This window comes from Amphibalanus amphitrite, unplaced genomic scaffold, assembly GCF_019059575.1.
Source record: "Amphibalanus amphitrite isolate SeventyFive unplaced genomic scaffold, NRLGWU_Aamphi_draft 002023F_arrow, whole genome shotgun sequence".
Lineage (NCBI taxonomy): Eukaryota > Metazoa > Arthropoda > Thecostraca > Balanomorpha > Balanidae > Amphibalanus > Amphibalanus amphitrite.
In genome coordinates, this window is record NW_024883516.1 from 31,838 (window position 1) to 49,155 (window position 17,318).

At 57.8% G+C, this 17,318-nt stretch overlaps 1 protein-coding gene across 1 annotated transcript in view; it reads left to right on the forward strand.

Annotated features, from left to right (window-relative positions):
* LOC122376116 (protein tramtrack, alpha isoform-like) overlaps nt 1-17,318 on the forward strand; it is a 50,871-nt gene that overhangs the window by 13,620 nt on the left and 19,933 nt on the right. Inside the window, exons 3-4 of the mRNA XM_043355814.1 lie at nt 5,850-5,924; nt 11,647-11,701. Coding sequence (XP_043211749.1) covers nt 5,850-5,924; nt 11,647-11,701 — 130 coding nt within the window. The remainder of the gene's footprint in view (nt 1-5,849; nt 5,925-11,646; nt 11,702-17,318) is intronic.

Sequence of the window (17,318 nt, forward strand, 5' to 3'; positions counted from 1 at the left end):
ATGCTCGGGTGTGGCGGCCAGTTACCTGACACAGGCCTTTGTGGCTCGTCTCCACGGGCCCGCGCGATGCGACACCGGACGCTGGCGGCCCGGTGCCCCCGGCCGGCCCCCGGCCGTACCTGGTGCCGCCTCCCCCTCCCCCGCGGAGTGTGCAGATCAGATAGCGGTGCCGGGGAGATAGGATACATGATCTGGGTGAACACTGCACTGAAGAAAGTCACAAAACTTGATGCCACGCTGTGTGCCTGTGACTCACACGTCTTCGCTTTCGCCATTGATGCTTCCCACTTGAAAGGTGTTTTCCTCTACTGTCCTTTGATTTAAATTACTGCTGAGTGCACTGACACAGGCGTTAATGAGGTGCGGAGACCGCCGAACGAACCCGCCTGACACCTGGTCCACTTTTTACAATGGCGTCCACGTCCAGTGTTCACGGCGTGTCGCTATACGCTCATTATTCCGGTACGATCCTTCGCTGCGCGCATTCGGCTGATGACGTGCCACGGCTGACCGCGCGCCGCGCGTACGACGACGGCGGCAGACCATCGGCGGCGTCGGTGACCTGCGCCGCGATCTGTATCACCGGCAAGGTCGAGCGAGGCGCGCCAGGCGCGGCCGCGAGCCATTACCGGCCCGAGATCTCCGCTAAATTGCTTTACAGTCGTCCAGATATGCGGCGAGCGGCGCGGCCGAACGCGGGTGCCGGAGAGCGCGTCCTCTGCGGGGGTCATCGCTCGCGACCGCTCGACTCGCGGCGGCCAATCTGCCTTCCGTCTGTCCGGGCAGAGCGCTCCCGGCTTCCATCAGCGCCATTTGCATATCGTCACGCGGCGGTGCGAAGTGGCCGGTCGTGCCGATCGGGCCTGTACATACACGTCTGGGACTGCTCCTGACTGTCCTGTCTGGATATTCAATCTTGTGACCTTTCTCTGTGTCTCACACTTAGGTAGGTACTTTCTGAAAATGTCGGCGATGGAGAGATCAGTTTGTGTGTTATGCTTGTTAGTGACCACGGCCGGCCGTTGTCCTACCGACCCGTGCAGAACCTTCCTCGGCCGTTCGTCGTTCCGAGCCAGTGGTCAGCGGTGCCATTCTCCAGCGCGTGGATGGGGCGAATTACGGACCGCCACCCGCCTCCTGTCCGCCCTCACCGCCCGCTCGTGCGGCGGCAGTTTCGGGAAGGCTGCCGTGACCGGTGTCCTACTGGGCTGCGGCGGTGGTTTGGAGTTGTGGACCGAGACCGCTGACGTGTCCACCGAGGCGTATTATTCAAAATTTTCGTGTCGCTATTCAGTTCCGTTTGCCCACTGTCTTTGTCCCCATTGTATTCAGACCAGAAACAGAAAACCATGCCTTTTCTGATATGACAGCGTTATTGGCTTATCGGGATCGACGCTCGCCTTATCAGTTGCCCCTTCTCTCTTCAAGCTGGACGGATAAAATCTACCGTTGCACATATGCATGCTACAGATTTTCATAGTTTCTGCAGGTCACGTTATTATTGATCTGTCCTTGTCGCCTGAAGTCGTCTCCTCGTCGCTCGACTATCTAAGACAGTCTGTCTTCGGCGTTCATGACACTCTGTCATGGTCACCCATGACACTCCGTCCCCTGCACCCATGACACCATCATCGGCACAATGACACACTCCCCTCAGCACCTATAACACTCCGTCCTTGGCACCCATGACACTCCGTCCTCTGCACCCATGACACTCCGTCCTCGGCACCCATGACACTTTGTCCTTGTCGCTCGCGACACCCGACGACTGCCGGACTCTGGCATCCTGTTGGTGTTTATGGCCATCGGGATTGTTTGCTGATTCGCTGTATGTTTGCTGACGGATGCCGATCCACGGCGGAGGTTTTTACGGCCGCGTGCGAACGTCATCCAAACAGCTCCCGAACAGGGTCACTCGGCTCGTGCAGTGACGTAGTTCTGGCGGAGAGCATACATTGGCGGGCCCAGAGAGGGTATTTGCTCGCTCCAGAGAGGTATTGCTCGCTACACTCGCTACCTGCATTTTCCGAAACGTACTTATCATGTGTCCTAAACAAAATTTGTTTCCTTATGCGTCAATGCGCGATTTAAACCGATTTTTTTTTTATTCAATGCAAGGAAAAGGGCAAATTTTCAGAAGTTTGAACGGTCCGGAGTTTGAACGGTCCGGTGGCGTTTAACGCTTATGACCTTCTGAATGCGCCAGCGCCCAGCATGCGATTTCATGTGCTGTTGGTCGGTGACGGTCGGGACGATCATGGCGCCCACTACAGTCGCGCTGCTGTGGTGGCTGGCGTGGAATGATTGAGGAGGTTTGGCTGTTGTGAAAGTATGGATCGATGTCACCTGTGTGTGGCGAGGAGTAACGCTTTGTTTGATTTGATGTATACGCTCGGGTACGTATATGTGTATCGAAAGCGCTTCCGTATTCCGTACAGTTGGTGTCGCATGATGCAACACATGGGCACCTGATCTGCACAACCTCCACCTGACGATGAAAAAAAAACACCTCATGGCCACATTGCATCAGCTGTCAGGGGTTGAATGACATTGGTCTTGTAATGGCAGCCATGTATGTAGTTAGTTCTATAGTCCACATCCACACTCAACACTTTACTTCACTCCATTCCATTCGAATCCTAGCCCCGCTCCACTTTGTCCAGTATCCGTTCGACTCCGCAGTGGTGGTCAGCAGCGAATCAAAGCCCGTCAGATTCGCGCGGCGTTTCACGGCGTCAGCAGTGGTCTGCACTCCCGGAATTTAGTTAGCCAGAACGTCCAAACGGCACGCTCGCAGACCCTCGCCGGCCCTTTGACTGCTGAATGGACAGAAGGGTCGGCGGTTTCGAACGCGTGGTCCGGTGAATTCGCATAGAAAAGTTCTTGTGAATTTCGGTGTTTGCAGTGCGTCTTGATTATCTGCGAAGCTTAAAAACGCCGATGAGCCCATTTTATAAAGTTCTGGGCGATTGCAAGGTGCTAAAAAGGTTCATGGCTCCCGGATCCCGGCTTTGAACTCATGGCTCCTACCTCCTGGCTCCTGAACCTCACCCTCAGTCTTCTGCTGGATCCGGGTTTTTGGATCCAGCTTCTTTGGTCTGCTGGCTCCTACCTCCCATTCCCGGCTCTCGGTCCCCGGCGCATGTCCCCCCCCCCCTCCCCTCCCCTGCTCATCGCTCCCAATTCGCGGCCCGGGGCCACCAACCGGGCCGGCCACCGCGCCGCGCCGCCCCCGGCAGCCCGGCCAGTATTTGTACGGTCCGCCGCGCGCCGCAAAAACTGGCATGCTGGCGCGAAAGGAAGAAGCTTGTTTGAATAATAACGCAACTTGCAGTCGACTAGGTGCGCGGCGGCGGTTTTTGCGAGCGGCCGTGGCCGGTGGTGACGGTGGTGCCCGCCACCGTGTCACCACGCATTGCGCTGCGTGCGCCGCTGATATGGGCGGTTCGGCATGGCGAGGCAACACGAGAAGGTGTCCCAGTTGAAAGGAGGGCTGTAGGTGCATGAAATGAAATGTTGAAGCGTGATGATGCTTGCGGGGTTTGGTAAAATGCACGGTGGGCGTCATTTGTACGCTCGAGGGGTAATGAAAACAATTTCTGGTGTTTGAAACCTGCATTTGATTCGCATGCCCTTAAAGTCTCTTCTCTGCGACATGTCGTCCATGATTATTGATGAACGCTCTTGGACAGAATTCATAAACTCAGTGTTGCGCGAAATAATGGGAATGCGGAAGGGTTTCCTGGTGATGGGTCGTTAATAACGAAGACAAGCTTTTGGTATGTTAATGGGTTCATTTAGGTAAAATTATCTGCGATTTAACTGATATCTTAAGGCTAAGCGAAGGGATTCTGGTGTCATATATATAGGTTGCCCGCTAAGTCTTCTTTTTAATAATATTTCGTTTCACTTGGAGGACATTGAAATTTGAAAGGCGTAATTTCTTGGTGGTAATGACCCTTAACATTAATCTTCATGTCATCGTTCTTTCATTTTCGCGTAGCCCATTCTCCTTTCATCATGTTGTGCCTCCGGCTGCACGCATTTTGAAGTCGACCGCGAATCTCCCATGAGCGATGTTCCTGCCCAAACGTATCGTCCGCCTCTCCTACCAGCCACAAGGAATGTCACTGGCCACGCCTTCTCCCCATGACGCTGGAATGACACGTCCAAATCCATATCCATTAATTATCCGGGGCGGCGCGGGCGCTAATCGCGATCGTTTCCACGTTGCCTTTTCGCCGCTGCCAATTAAAGCTGGCGCAGGTCGCGGCGACGGGGCCGCGGCGGGTCGGCGTGTCCTGCCCTCATCTGCCAACGGTCTCGGTCGCATCAGATACAGAGATTCCCAGCTAATGACCAGCCGGGGACGCTGGGCGCCGCGTTGGTCGCCGATGGTAACCGGTTTGCGATCTGGGCCCGTTCCGCGGCTATGACCACCAGGACTGCGGAGTCGGAGTCGGAGTCGGAGTCGGAGTCGGTCGGAGTCGACAGTTGTGACCGGAGTCGGAGTCGGAGTCGGAGTCGATTTTAGAAACCCGAGCCGGAGTCGGAGTCGGAGTCACCGAAAATCTGTCGACTCCGCAGCCCTGCAAGGTCTGCGGAGTCGGAGTCGGGAGTTGGAGTCGGTCGGAGTCGACAATTCTGCCCGGAGTCGGAGTCGGAGTCGGAGCTGGTTTTTGAAAGCCGGAGTCGGAGTCGGAGTCGGAGTCGCCGAAAATCCATCGACTCCGCAGCCCTGATGACCACGACCCCGACCAATGACAGGTGCCGCCCTGGTCTGGCGGATTGGTCAGCAGGACTGAAAGGGGAAATAACGATCAATTGGTATCACGGAATGCGAGAGAAATCGGCAGGTGCAGGAGCATTGGGACATGCTACTTTCGAGAGTTGAATCAGCATCAGATCAGATGCGGGCCGTCCCCAGGAATTCGCTCCTCCTATCGCCGATGACGCCTGCCTTCCGTGTGGTGACGCGCCCCGCCCGGCATCCGACCTTGATCGCAGGGGCCTGGCGGGGCGGCAAAAAATTGGAGCGAGGGTCGGAGAGGCGCGTCCGCGCGCGGCGCCCGCGACTACCGGGCACAGGTCCCGCGGGGGCAACGGCCGACTGGCACTGCCATTTTCCGGGCGAACCTGTCCCTCCCGGAGAACTGGCGCCAGTCCGCGGCGTCCTCGTATCTCCGCCCAGGGAGGGCGGACGGTACGGGAAGCGGCGGCGGTTTGAAAAAATCCTCGCGGATTTTATGCTCAGGGTCGAGCTCGCAGAATGGACGCTCGCTGGTCGCTGGCGCGGTTTGTCTTGTTTCGGATGGTCCTGCCGGGTCACTAGCCTTTCGATTACATGGTCGTAAAGTTTTTGTTCGAGAGGGGCGTAAGATTTCAAGGTTGTTCATTCACGTATAAGGGCACACCTGTAGGCCAGAACACTGAGAGTCATTGTCCTAATGCGAGGAGCGTCCGCCTTGTGCAGATAAAAAGAAAAGTGCCGGTGGGTTTATAGTTTCCTGCTCTGGGTGTAGGTATTGTCTCAAATACTTCTTTGTAACCTTGATGCGCCTTTAGCAATTATAATCCCAATCAGCAATAACATTTTAGCCTGGTGTCTTACAACTTGAGATGATTATATAAAAGTCTATTCCTCTTGCTAATTACGATCCGACATTCGCTCGCCAATTCATCCATCTCTCATTCATTTTGTCTGATCGAACATCTGTCAGTGATGGCCACCTGTTACCTCTTTTACCTCCTGTCGATGCCTCGTGCCTCGGGCTGACCCGGCGCGTGCCTCTGTCGACGCGCTGTAGTGTTGCGCCGGATGTCCTCTGACTGATGTTGTGCGTTCACAGGTGATGTCCAGCACGGGATCAGAGGAGGCCCAGCCGACCCCTGGCACGCCCACCAGTGAACCGGACATCGACAAGGTGGGTGTTGTGCCTCGGCACGGTGTGCACGGAATCCTCGCTTTCCGAATTGAAAATAGCGGTAAAATGATTAACGAGACTGAAGATCTTCCTTTTGACCCGCCTTTTTGTCCGTTTTTTTTTCTTCCGAAACAGTTATAAATGTTTCGATTGCCAGGTAGCTGTTGTGATTACCTATACCATTCACTGAAGATGAATTCCCAAATTAGCATCTTTGTTTAAATTATGTCAGAATACCATCTTCACGTTTTGTGTTCAACGCCGAGTGGCTTTGGTCTATGGAGCGTTATGAACGGTCCAATGTGAACATTAGCATCAACACATGAATAGGTACCTACCCTTATACCTACCGGTTGACAACACAATAAACACATTAGCGAATGCTTTGTTACGTTATCGACCGGTGCCATTTACCTGTTCACCGCCTCCATTCATTTTGCCTCTTATTATTGTCCATCAAACTCGATAACATTCGCAAAGTGCAATCCATCGATCGGATCTATCGATTGTCTCGCCACCAGCACACCGCACTACCATTGTCGCAAAAGCGTGCGCAACCGTGTGCGCCAACGATTGCCAATATAGGTGACCAGCGGCGCACCACGTGAACCGCCGACCGCCCTCCGCGGTTTAGCCGCGCCAGTGTCGCCAGCGACGCGACTTGGCCCGCGCGCGGCCGGTCACCGGCGGTATTTAGCATCATCGCAGTCAGCCAAGCGCCTCCCGAAGCGGTAATGATGCCGGTTATTTGCGCCTGGCCGCTGCGGTGTCGGTGGCCGGTGTATTCGCGGCTCTCGTGGCCTACCGGAACGGCTCGGCGACGGGCCGGCACGTAATCCCACGCCGGCACGCCGTGAAATTATCGCCGCTCGTCACCGCTGGCTGGGCTCTCTCAGGAGACGGCCGCCGCCGCGCCGCCGCGGTGCCCGTGCCGTGTGCACGCGCTAACCATGCGCCGTTGGCTCGCACGGCGCCGCCTGACCTGCCTCACCAGCGGGATGGTTGTCGGCCGTGTTTGCTCTGTCTGCCGCCGGCTGGCCAGTCTGCCTGCCGGCTTATTATTGAAGCGAGTGGCCGGCTGGGTGGTGATTTATCGCGGTTCTGGGCGGAGCCTGGCGCGCGGCGCGCAACTTTCTCATCTCGGCGGCAGCGCGCCGGCCGGCCGGCCGGCCAGCCGCCCCCTCATTCCTGCAGAATGAATGCGTTCTTTGACTCTGCGCTAGTTGGCCCTTCCTGGGTCGTAAAGCGCTGGCCAGAGTAACGACCTGTTGGGGTAATGCCCGTTTTTGCCAGCCGCGCGCCGGCGAGGCCGAGCGCCATGCAGATCGCGCGCCGGCCGCCGCGGGCATCGCCAGGCGGTTCACGTGCCCGGCCGGCGGCGGCGGCGGCGCCCACTGACGGCGGTGCGTCGTGTCCGACGAAGCGTCTCGTCGGTAACGGGTCGCCGCGACGGCTGATCGGCGCGCGCGCGTGGGAGTCGCTGGTACCGCGGCGCGCAGCGCGACTGTGACCCGCCATTATTTGCGCCTGGAGCGCTAGATAGCCACGGTCACGGGGAGGCCGGGGCGCCGCGGCGCCCTCGCGGACTGTCGCCGGCTCGGTCACCAATTACGCGGCGCGGACAGGCCGCGGTGGCGGGTCGCTTTTTGCCAACAGCGGCCGCGCTAACCGGGCCGGCCGGGCGGTCTGTACGCGGCGCGACCACAAAAAGCGGCCGAGTGTCGCCGATTCGCGGCCGTCGCTGACCGGCGAGCCTTGCTGACCGGCCGGTGACACGGTGACGGGTCGGACGGGGAGGGTGGAGCAGGGTGCCGGACCGAGGCGCGGACCGCGTGGCATCCTGTCGCCGCCGGTGGATCGGCGGCCACCCCAGCTGCGAATACCAGGTCATCGTGACGGGCCGTGCCATTCGAAGCGGGGTGCGTGGCGAAACATGCCTGCACAGATACGCCGCTGCGGTGTTTCATGCGGCGGTAGAAGAAGTCGAATGGTGACGCGTATCAGCAGTTGGTGTTGGAGCATCGCAGGCATCGAGTAAAGCGTTCGATCAAACGGCTCGGCTGATCTGCAGTCTGTAAACGTTCGCTGGAAGGTAACACGAGTGCCTTTTTGAATATGCAAATATGACATTTAGTAACACCTGTAAGCCGTATGCGGAGTGTAGATGCGGGAAACTTAGCAACGCCAAAATGAATGGACTGCAAAGAGCAGCTACCGTTTAATGAGGCACACTTAATAAGTTCCAGACAGGCGTTAGATGATACGATAGCCCACTAATGCGTACCTGCTCTCAGTTAAATCTATCTTCATTCACGCCACTGCTGTTTGATATCTTCTTCAAGAAAATGTAATGGACTTGCTGCTCACAGTTTCCGACAGATTTCCGACAGATTTTTATCTACTAACCCGCCAACAGTCTGATAGGCTGGCTATCCACAATATCGGCTGGCCTGATGGGTGGGGCTCCATGAGGACTCGTCTTCCTGTAAAACATCCAGCCTCTGCCTCGCTCAGGAGTAAAGGCCGAACTACACTGCCCCTTTTTGCGTGCGCTTTATACGAGGCGTCGGTTTTGCGTGATACTGTTCCCGAAAAACTTTGCGTTATTGCTGAGCGTTGGAGACGGAGTGACTTTCGAGCGACATCTCGCAAATCACGCACATTTGGATAGGATGCACGCAAATCTCAGATGAGACGCAGGCGATGACACGCAATTTTATTATATCTAGGCATAGATAGCATGATTCATGTTATCTATGATCTAGGACAATGAGCATACCTATGATGTCACGCAAAATGCAAATTTTTATCATCGTTATTTCTTATCTCGTAACAAAAAAAAAGCTCGCTTATTTCAGCTTACACACCGTGGCGCGGGCACTTGGCATATGCCATGACGTGGTGTTGACGGATTTTCGCACGCCCGAGAAGAGGTGTCACAACGCTAGCTGTGAAGCAATGGGGTGATTCATTGAGCTGAGCAATTCACAATGCATCGATGATTTTGAGCTTGGTAGAACTACGGACTATTTGCTTTCGATTTAACATGTTTTTATAGCGCCTGATTTACTTCCGGGAGCTTGTGGGGCAGCTTATTCCTGCGGCTCTGATTGCTCGCACGGAGTGAAAGCTATTCGGAAAATTCACCCGATAAATTACAGTCGTCAGTTTTCCCTTTTCTGCTTCAGCTTTCGATATGTCATTGCTTTACACTCGATGCCTAAACCTAAAATCCTATAATCAGCACGTTTGCAAACTTGGGCCACCTAAAGTTTAATACATTGTCATCCGGTAGGTATCAACAGTTCACAATCCAACACACTTGTGTACACAATTGAGCACGCACTAATACGCGTGTAAAACTCAGTAATAATCTGTTATCGCTGGCTGACCGTTTCTCATCGCACCGTCCTTTGTTTTCGCCGCCGGGCCGTTCCGGGCGGTGGGCGCCGTTTACTCGGGGTAAATAGCGTGTGCCATTGTGTCAGTGACGGTGCGGCTCGTGGCCAGGCGCGTGCGATCCACCTCATTGGCGCAGTGACACCCCATTGTCCGGCGCCCGGGCTCCGCTGCTGGCGCGGCGGCGGCGTGGCGGTGGTGCAAGCCAGTCGGCAGTGAGGCAGGTCAGTTTCGGCGGCCGCCGACCGCCGCCACGGGCCGCCGCCTGCCGAGCTGTCCGCGCGCGCGCCCATGGGTGACGCAAACTGCTCGCTGCTGAGCCTGGGCGGCCTGCGAGCGACCGCGGAAGCCGCGCGCGTATGTTTGTGCGCGACAGCGCGTCGTTGCGCCACTGGCTCGCCGCGCGGCCGGGCGTCATGGGCGGTCGCCGCCCGCGCCATCCGCCGCCAGCCGCTCTGCGGTGCCCGCGGCGCGATGCCAACGAACGGGTTATGTGCGCGCCGCCGCCGCCAGCCGCCAGCCGGTGCAAGCAAACAAGTGGCGACGCCCGCGGCACGATGATAGTACGCTTTATTGGCGGTCTAACCCAGTTCCACGCGGAAAGACGGGCCGGGGAAAGGACGAATTTATGCGTGCGCCCGAAGCCGTTACGATGGCGCACTTTCGGAACGTGCAACCTGCGGCGTCACGCCGGTGGAGAGCGGCGTGAGCAGCCGATCTCAATAGGCGCCCGCTCGCGTGCGTGTGCGTGAGCGGTGGTCCCGAGATGAGCGGCCGGCCGCGCCCTCCGATCGGACGAGCCCGTTACATACAGCGGGGCGTGTTTGTTTCCCAACTGCCGGCACATGAGAGGACGAGGAAGGGACGGAGCCCCCGGGCAGGTTGGGGTGCTTGGCGGGATCGAGCCCCAGGTAGAGAGGGTAGCAGGTGGGAGAGCGATCCACTTCCGATGGGCGGAGTCATGGGATGCGATTTCTGGGTCCCGAGAGACAAGAGAGGCTATATGAGCTATGTATTGCACTGCATGCATAACATATTGATCAGAATATTACCTAATTTCTTCGAATATCACATTTTCTCTGGAGAGCCAATGATGTGCGATCTGAGCGTTGCTCGTATATTTTCTTAGAAACCATTGCAAGCCCCCCAAGGAAAGTCACGTGGCTCAGTTGAGAACCAATACCGTTCTCATGGTGAAAAAGGCAACATCCGCTGCCAATAAATGCTCCAGTACCGTCATGTGAACGCACCTGAACGCCCGGCACTGAGCCCGGCTTATTAGCGCCTTGACGACCGGCCTGATTGGGGTTGGAGTTCACATTAGCGCTAGCCCATCGGCCCGGCTCGGCCCCGGGGACCTCTCCTCCCCCTCGGTGCCATTTGGGGATAATTCGCCCCGGCTCTGGCTTCCTGATTGGTCGGAGCCGGTGCCGGTCAGCCCGCGATGACAGGTTGGCGCGCGCGCCGGCGGCAGTGCGGTTCGGCGGCGGGGGGGGGGGGTGGCCGGTTTTTGCGTGCGGCTGTGTGAGAGCGCAATGGGCGGCCGCCGCCGAGCGCGACGGTCGCCGCCGCGGCAAAAACGGCGCGCCACCGCCGGCAGAACCCACACAGACGCACACGGAACGGCACCGCGCGCCGCGTCTGTCGGCGGCGACGGCCGGTGATTTCACGGACGGCGAACCGGCCGCTGCCTGCTCCCGCCGTCAGTCGACGACGGCACGGTACCGGTGGGCTGTCGCCGGCCGCTCCGCGCGGACCGTGGGCGCTGATAGACTGCAGAGCGGAGTCGGTGGCATCCAATCACGGAACGGGGATGTAGAGAGAACACCTCACTCGAATCACGAAACGAGGATGAGTAGGCAGTATGTAGGCACATGGAACGGCACTTCCGCCACGCACTGCCCGGAACTCAGTTTTAAAATTACGGCAACAAATGTAGAGTTTGGTGTATGGATAAGCTGCCTTATTCACTAATTATCTACTACATTGATATTCTTTGCATCGCTATTAGGTACACGCAAATCATTTCTCGGTCGTTTTTCGTCAGGCCCACTCATTTCACACCTCAAAAGCGCCCCCTTTTATCCTGGGACTTCGTCTGAAAAACCCATGTCTCTGACGTGCCAGGTCCCGTGTTTTTACTCGCAGCTTCTTATTGCTTCCTGAATGGCTTGGATGCGCTCATGGCTTTATGTTTAGGAACAAAAAAGCTCGCACACATGTTTGTTCTTCTAATGCGAATCATGACCCACGTGAGAATCGCAATGACCATTAACCAATGACCATATCTGACCGTCTTATTTTTTTTTTTTTTACTTTTCAGATAAGCAACGGCTCGGTAGGCGAAACTCCGCCTCCACATTGGGACTACAACATGTGTAAGTACCGACTATCACCTAATGACTTGCCAAATATACTCTCATCCGATGAGCAGAACGGATGACAGGACAGCTGCCGACTGAGTCTGATATTCGAGAGAGACCTGACCCGGGTCGCACCTGCCTCTACCGCTACGCCCCGCGTCGGCTGGGACCGGCCGCGCCTTATCACTGGCGAATCGCCGCCGTCGGCCGCGCGAGGACGCGTCAATGACGCCGGACCCGCTGCCTGCCCGACTTATTATTCCAATTTCACCTTTCACTGAGGACTGCCGGCTCGTCCCCGCGCGCAGGTCGGGTCGCTGTCCCCTGGGTGGTGTGCGTGCGCGTATGTGCGCGCGATGCGCGCGCGGAGGATCCCAGGTGGATACCGTCTCTCCGCGGGGTGCCACCTGGCCGCGGCGGTGACCGTTGGGGCGACGGTGTGTGTTTGTTTGTACATATGTGTGCGTCTCGTTCGGGCCACTTGCCCGCGAGCGTCGGTTTAATTGAAGTGTTCCTGTTGTGCCGCGCTGAGCCTGAGCGCGGTGCTGGGATGGGCGGGCGAAGTGAAGCGTGTTTGGTTCAGCAGGTCCTGTTTGAGTGCGCCCCTTGTCATCCGGGTTTGAAGCAGGTGACCCATTCATGTGTTCCGATGCCATCTCCTGTCCCGAATCGGTCATCCCAATCCCCGTAACGCAGCCTTCTTATCGACTCATGACTCGGTGACTGCCTAGGTGACTCCGACTGACTAGGTGGAGAGGGTGCGCGGCGAAAGCCGGTCCCCTGTCGCACCGATCCTGTCCGCTCTCTCGCAGTCCCCAGGCGTGTCATGCAGCAGTTATCCATGCATATTCATCGGCGCACTGCACTGCGCGCCGCTGGGCCCAATTCCCTTTCCCACATCCCTGCATCGTAGCATGTCATTTTCGGTGATTTGTTTGTCATTACCCCGGTGTTTGCGCGTTTTTCTGCCCGTTTTTGCCGTGCATTGAAGCGAATAGCCAGCCGACCGCAAGCTGAGTTATAGGCCAATGGAGAAGGCGTTGCCCTAGGTCTGTTATTGCATGGGCCGGCCGGCCGGCGGCCGCGGCGCGCCGCTAGGGCCCTCGGGCGAGGAGTGGCTGAAACTGACTGCAGCCGCGCCGCAGCGCGCCGGCCGCGGTGGCAGCGGTGGCCACGGAAGCGGTGCCGCGCCCCGGTGCGCCGCTCGCGTTTGAAGCGGCCGTTTAATCTGGCCCGCTGGCTGTCAACGTTTTTGTTTTTCGCGTGTAATGGTCGCCGGCGGGCCGGCGATGCGTCTCGGCGGGCGGCGGAGCGCTGGCGACCCGGCGTCGCCCGGTAGCACGACACCAGGCCGTCGCTCGCAATCAATGACGGCGGCTGGTACGGCTGTCACCGCCGCGGCCGATCGGCCCTAGCGGACGCGACGTCACCCTCATGGCATGCGTGCACGCAGCGCGGCCCGTTTCCGTCAGCCAGCCGGCGACAAACGCACAGTGCGAACAGGGATGAACGGTCCGTCCGTCCGTCCAGCGGGCACTGGGCGACGGTGACGGTCGGCAGTCGTTAGTGTCGTCGTTTGGAGCGACGGCCAGCTTTACTGCCGTGGCCAGGGGCCGTCTGTTTATCCCGGACCGGCCGGCCAGGTAGACGACCCTCGCCAAAAGCTGATCTGCGCCGCTCGCGGATTTTTCACTCATTGTTGTGGGCCGCATTCCGGAGCATCTCCGTCGGCCGGTGGGCCGCCGCTGCCGTCGCCGCCGGCGGATTATTTATTTATGCCGGGCGGGCGGCGAGCATGGCCATTCTGTGGCGATTTCACACGGCGCGTCGCGCGGCGCCGGGACGGGGCGGACGGGCCGGGGACAGGTCGCCCGTTTGGCGAGGACTCGTTTGGTCGCCGCCGAGGGCTGATGGTCAGAGATGATTGGCCCGGCCCGGCCCGACCGAGACCGGTTCCTGGCGTCCACTGATAGAAAAAACCCGCAGCGGGTAGATGACCTTTCCCAATTTCGCATGAGAGAGGACCCTTTTTACGACGGTCAATTCGGATCGAGAATGGTTTTTTGCTTGAACGGCCGACCGGCGCGCTGGCAGTGGTTCAGTGCGGCCGTTCGGCCGTCTTGCTCTCGGAAGAGCAGAGCGGACGCGGGGCGGTCATGTGCGTCTGGCCGCGAGCTGCCGTCGCGGGGTGGCTCGCCGGTCGCCGCTGACAGCTCCATGAGAGGGCAGCCGCCGCCGCCGGGCGCTCCGACGCCCGCCGCGCTGATGAGCTATGGTATTTCGCATCTCGCCGCGGGCGCACCCGCCGAACGCCGGCCCGGCTCTGATGAATGTCGATTCCGCGCTGCCGCAACGGCACAGATAATTAACGCCGTGCTGTTTAACTGCCGTAATGGGTTCAGTGCCTAGGCGACCGCTCTTCGCCTCGGCGGCGCGGCCGCGTTTTTATTTGCGCCGCCCCGTTTATAGACGCCGTCGATCGCCGCTCGACCATAATTTTGACAGTAATTAAACGCCCGATCGGCCGGTGGCCGGCACTTGACCTGGGCCAAGCGGGCGGCGCCCCGGCTCGCCGCGTTTCGCACGATAATAAACCGGTGTATCCGGCGGTGCCCGGGGCGCCCTCGGCGGCCGCCACACGGCCTCGCCGCCGGCCCGATCGCCATTTGTCCGACGTCGCCAACGATGCGGTAATCGTGCGAAAGCGGCGTGGGCGTCGCCGATTAGACCATTAGCGCTCTGAGACCGCGCCTGGGCGGCGGCCGGCTGTCCGCGGATGCTCTCTGACACGGCTCCGGCGCGCGGCGACACGTCGGGCCGCGACCCTGCCGCTCGCCAGCGCGCGCGAGCCGGTGAAAAGAGATGCTGCAGCCGTCTTTTTGCCGTCGGGCGTCGCGGCGCGGCGGCGGCATTAGAAAGCGGCCAGCCATGGCGCGGCTGCAGGTGCCGGAATAGGAGCGGCGCGGCCGGCCGACGCACCTGTTTACCGCCGGCCCGAGCGCATTGCACGGCGCGCCGCCGGTCCGCCGCGCGTGAAAGGCCGCCGCGCGCGCCGCCCGCCGTCCGTCCGCCGGCCGCCCACCCCTGGCCGTGCTCAACGAGCGCAAAAAGCCGGCCGTGCGCCGCGCCGCTGCTATATGTGATCGTATATTGCCGGCCGGGCACGACGCGGCATTCTTGCGCCGCTCGAGCCGCCGGCGGGAGGCTGGTCCGATCACGGCCGCCCCGGTCCGCCAGCCGCATCGCGGCCCGGCCCATGGCGCGCTGCGCTGTTTATGTGCGCCGCGCCGCGCGAGATGGGCTCCTCCTCCTCCCCGGATGGCTTTGGGCGGCGGTCTGACCAGCGCGGCAGGCTGACTGGGGAGACGAGCCGGAGCTGCATCGGTCTTTTCCAAGTGTGCTGCCGTACCGTCCTCTCTAAAGATAAGCTTCTAGTCAGGTGTGCTCTTGATGCACATTGTACAATTAATTTGTACGTTAATCCTGTGTGGTCCATTTAATTAACGTTTCGTCTTCTCGATGTGCATTTTGCACCGTGCACTGCAGTGGCTTAAGAAGCTTATCTTTTGCCTACATCACTTTCCGATAAGCTAATCAAGTCATCACGTGGCGACTGTCTATGTCCCGTCGCCGTCCGTTCCGGGATCTCCGGCCCGGCTCCCGAAATAGTCGCGGCGCGGTGACCAGTCCGTGATTAGTACCGTGTTCAGCCGGTTATCTGCGCAGCCCCGGCGGCCACAGCAGGGCCTTATTGGCAATATGGTGGGGCGGTGCTCCATTCCACTAATGCCGACTGATGAACCCTTGCCTGTTCATCACTGAGTCGATGTATCGGCTGCAGCCGATATGTCGCTAATAACCCGAGCGGTCCTGAGTGGGAGAGGCGGGATGCCGAGAGGGCTGCCCGCGCCAAACGCGGCCCGACTGCCAGGAAGGCAGGACGGACCGATAGTCGATAGTAGTCGGGCTCTGAACGGGTATCATGGCGAGGGAAAGGTGTGGGGCGAGGAAGGTATGCCAGGATGCCTGTGGGATAGACAGGCTATTCGCGATGTCTTTGTCCGTTCCTAAATTTGGATATGCACGAGCGATGCAGACTAAGTAATAATAGGTTATACGATTTCGACCATTTTCTTCCGTCATTCCACAAATGTTTCCGTGCATACGCCACACGAACACAATTTTGTACAACAGTCTGATCACAAACCCTCTGTAATTCATGAAAACTGGTTCAAGTGTTTGATATGGGTCTGTTAAAAAAATCCACCTTCGAAGTCCCAGTCAGTTAACCAAAGACCATGTCTGATTCTAAACCAAACGCCGATTCCATTTTTTTTCGATCGCTTGGCCACCGCTAGGTAGATGCAAAATAAAGGATATCATTTACTTCAAAGTTCAACATTATTTTTTTTTTGCGGCAAATTCACGATGTAAATAGTTTGTTGATGTAACTTATACCTTTTGTTCCGTATGCTGAGAGGTTGCTGACGGAACACGCACGTGGTGATACGTATTTTGCATTTGTCGCTGTGTCATGTCTATTCATGAAATAGACATTCTGGGAATCATGGATTGTGAACTAATATGCTTTGATTAGAATTAGATCGATTTGGGCTAGCTTTGCTAAGAATAGTGAGTTTCCGCCAGTCTACAACATAATGGCGACCCTGGCAGGACTAAAGGACTACTTAGATCTGGCGGAAAAGTATGGATTAAGCGGGGAATCAGCCCTGAAATATGCGAACGAACAGATGGATCGTGCTGAGCTCTTGAAGGCCAAAGAAAGGGAAAGAGAAGAAAGAAGAGAAGAGAGGGAGAAGGAAAGAGAAGCGAAAGAAAAGGATCGACAGGAAAGGGAGAAAGAGCGACAACACGAATTAGAGATTGCTAGACTTCGTTGCACATCTGAAACATCTTTAGATCAAGAGGCATCTCAGGGAAAGGCACCTACCGGTCCAAGAATGCCCACATTTGATGAGGAAAAGGACGATATGGACAGTTACATTAAACGCTTTGAAAGACATGCGCGCCTCAACAGATGGACCAAGGAAAACTGGGCTGGCCAGCTGAGTGCCCTCCTGACAGGTAAGGCCCTAGACACTTATTCCCGACTGTCCGAGGAGGAAGCATGCGATTTTGATGAACTGAAGGCAGCACTTCTTGAGCGCTATGGCCTTACAGCGGAAGGCTATCGCCAGAAGCTGCGCAATACGAGCCCAGAATCAGACGAGAGCCCAAGCCAGTTTCTTTGCAGGATAAACATGTGCCTTAGAAGGTGGATTGAGCTTTCAGGAACGGACGCTTCATACGAAGGACTTTTTGATTTAATCGCCACCGAACAGTTCCTGAATAGCTGTCCTCGCCAGCTAAAGGTTCATCTGAAAGAGCGGGGCTGGGAGGCTCCAGCAGACCTCACAGAAAACGCGGTCAAATATTTGTCAGCTCACGGACACACGCTGGAGACCCTGGCAAAGAGAAGCGGAGAGAGCGTGATGCCGGTGCCGTCCGTGTCCGCCCTCGCCGCCGTGTCCGGGGCGGCCGTCTCGGGAAATGTGAATCGCCCCGCAGCTGTCATGAATTGCCTGTTTTGCGGGTACCAGCACGCGACAAGCAAGTGTCGAAAGGCGAAATT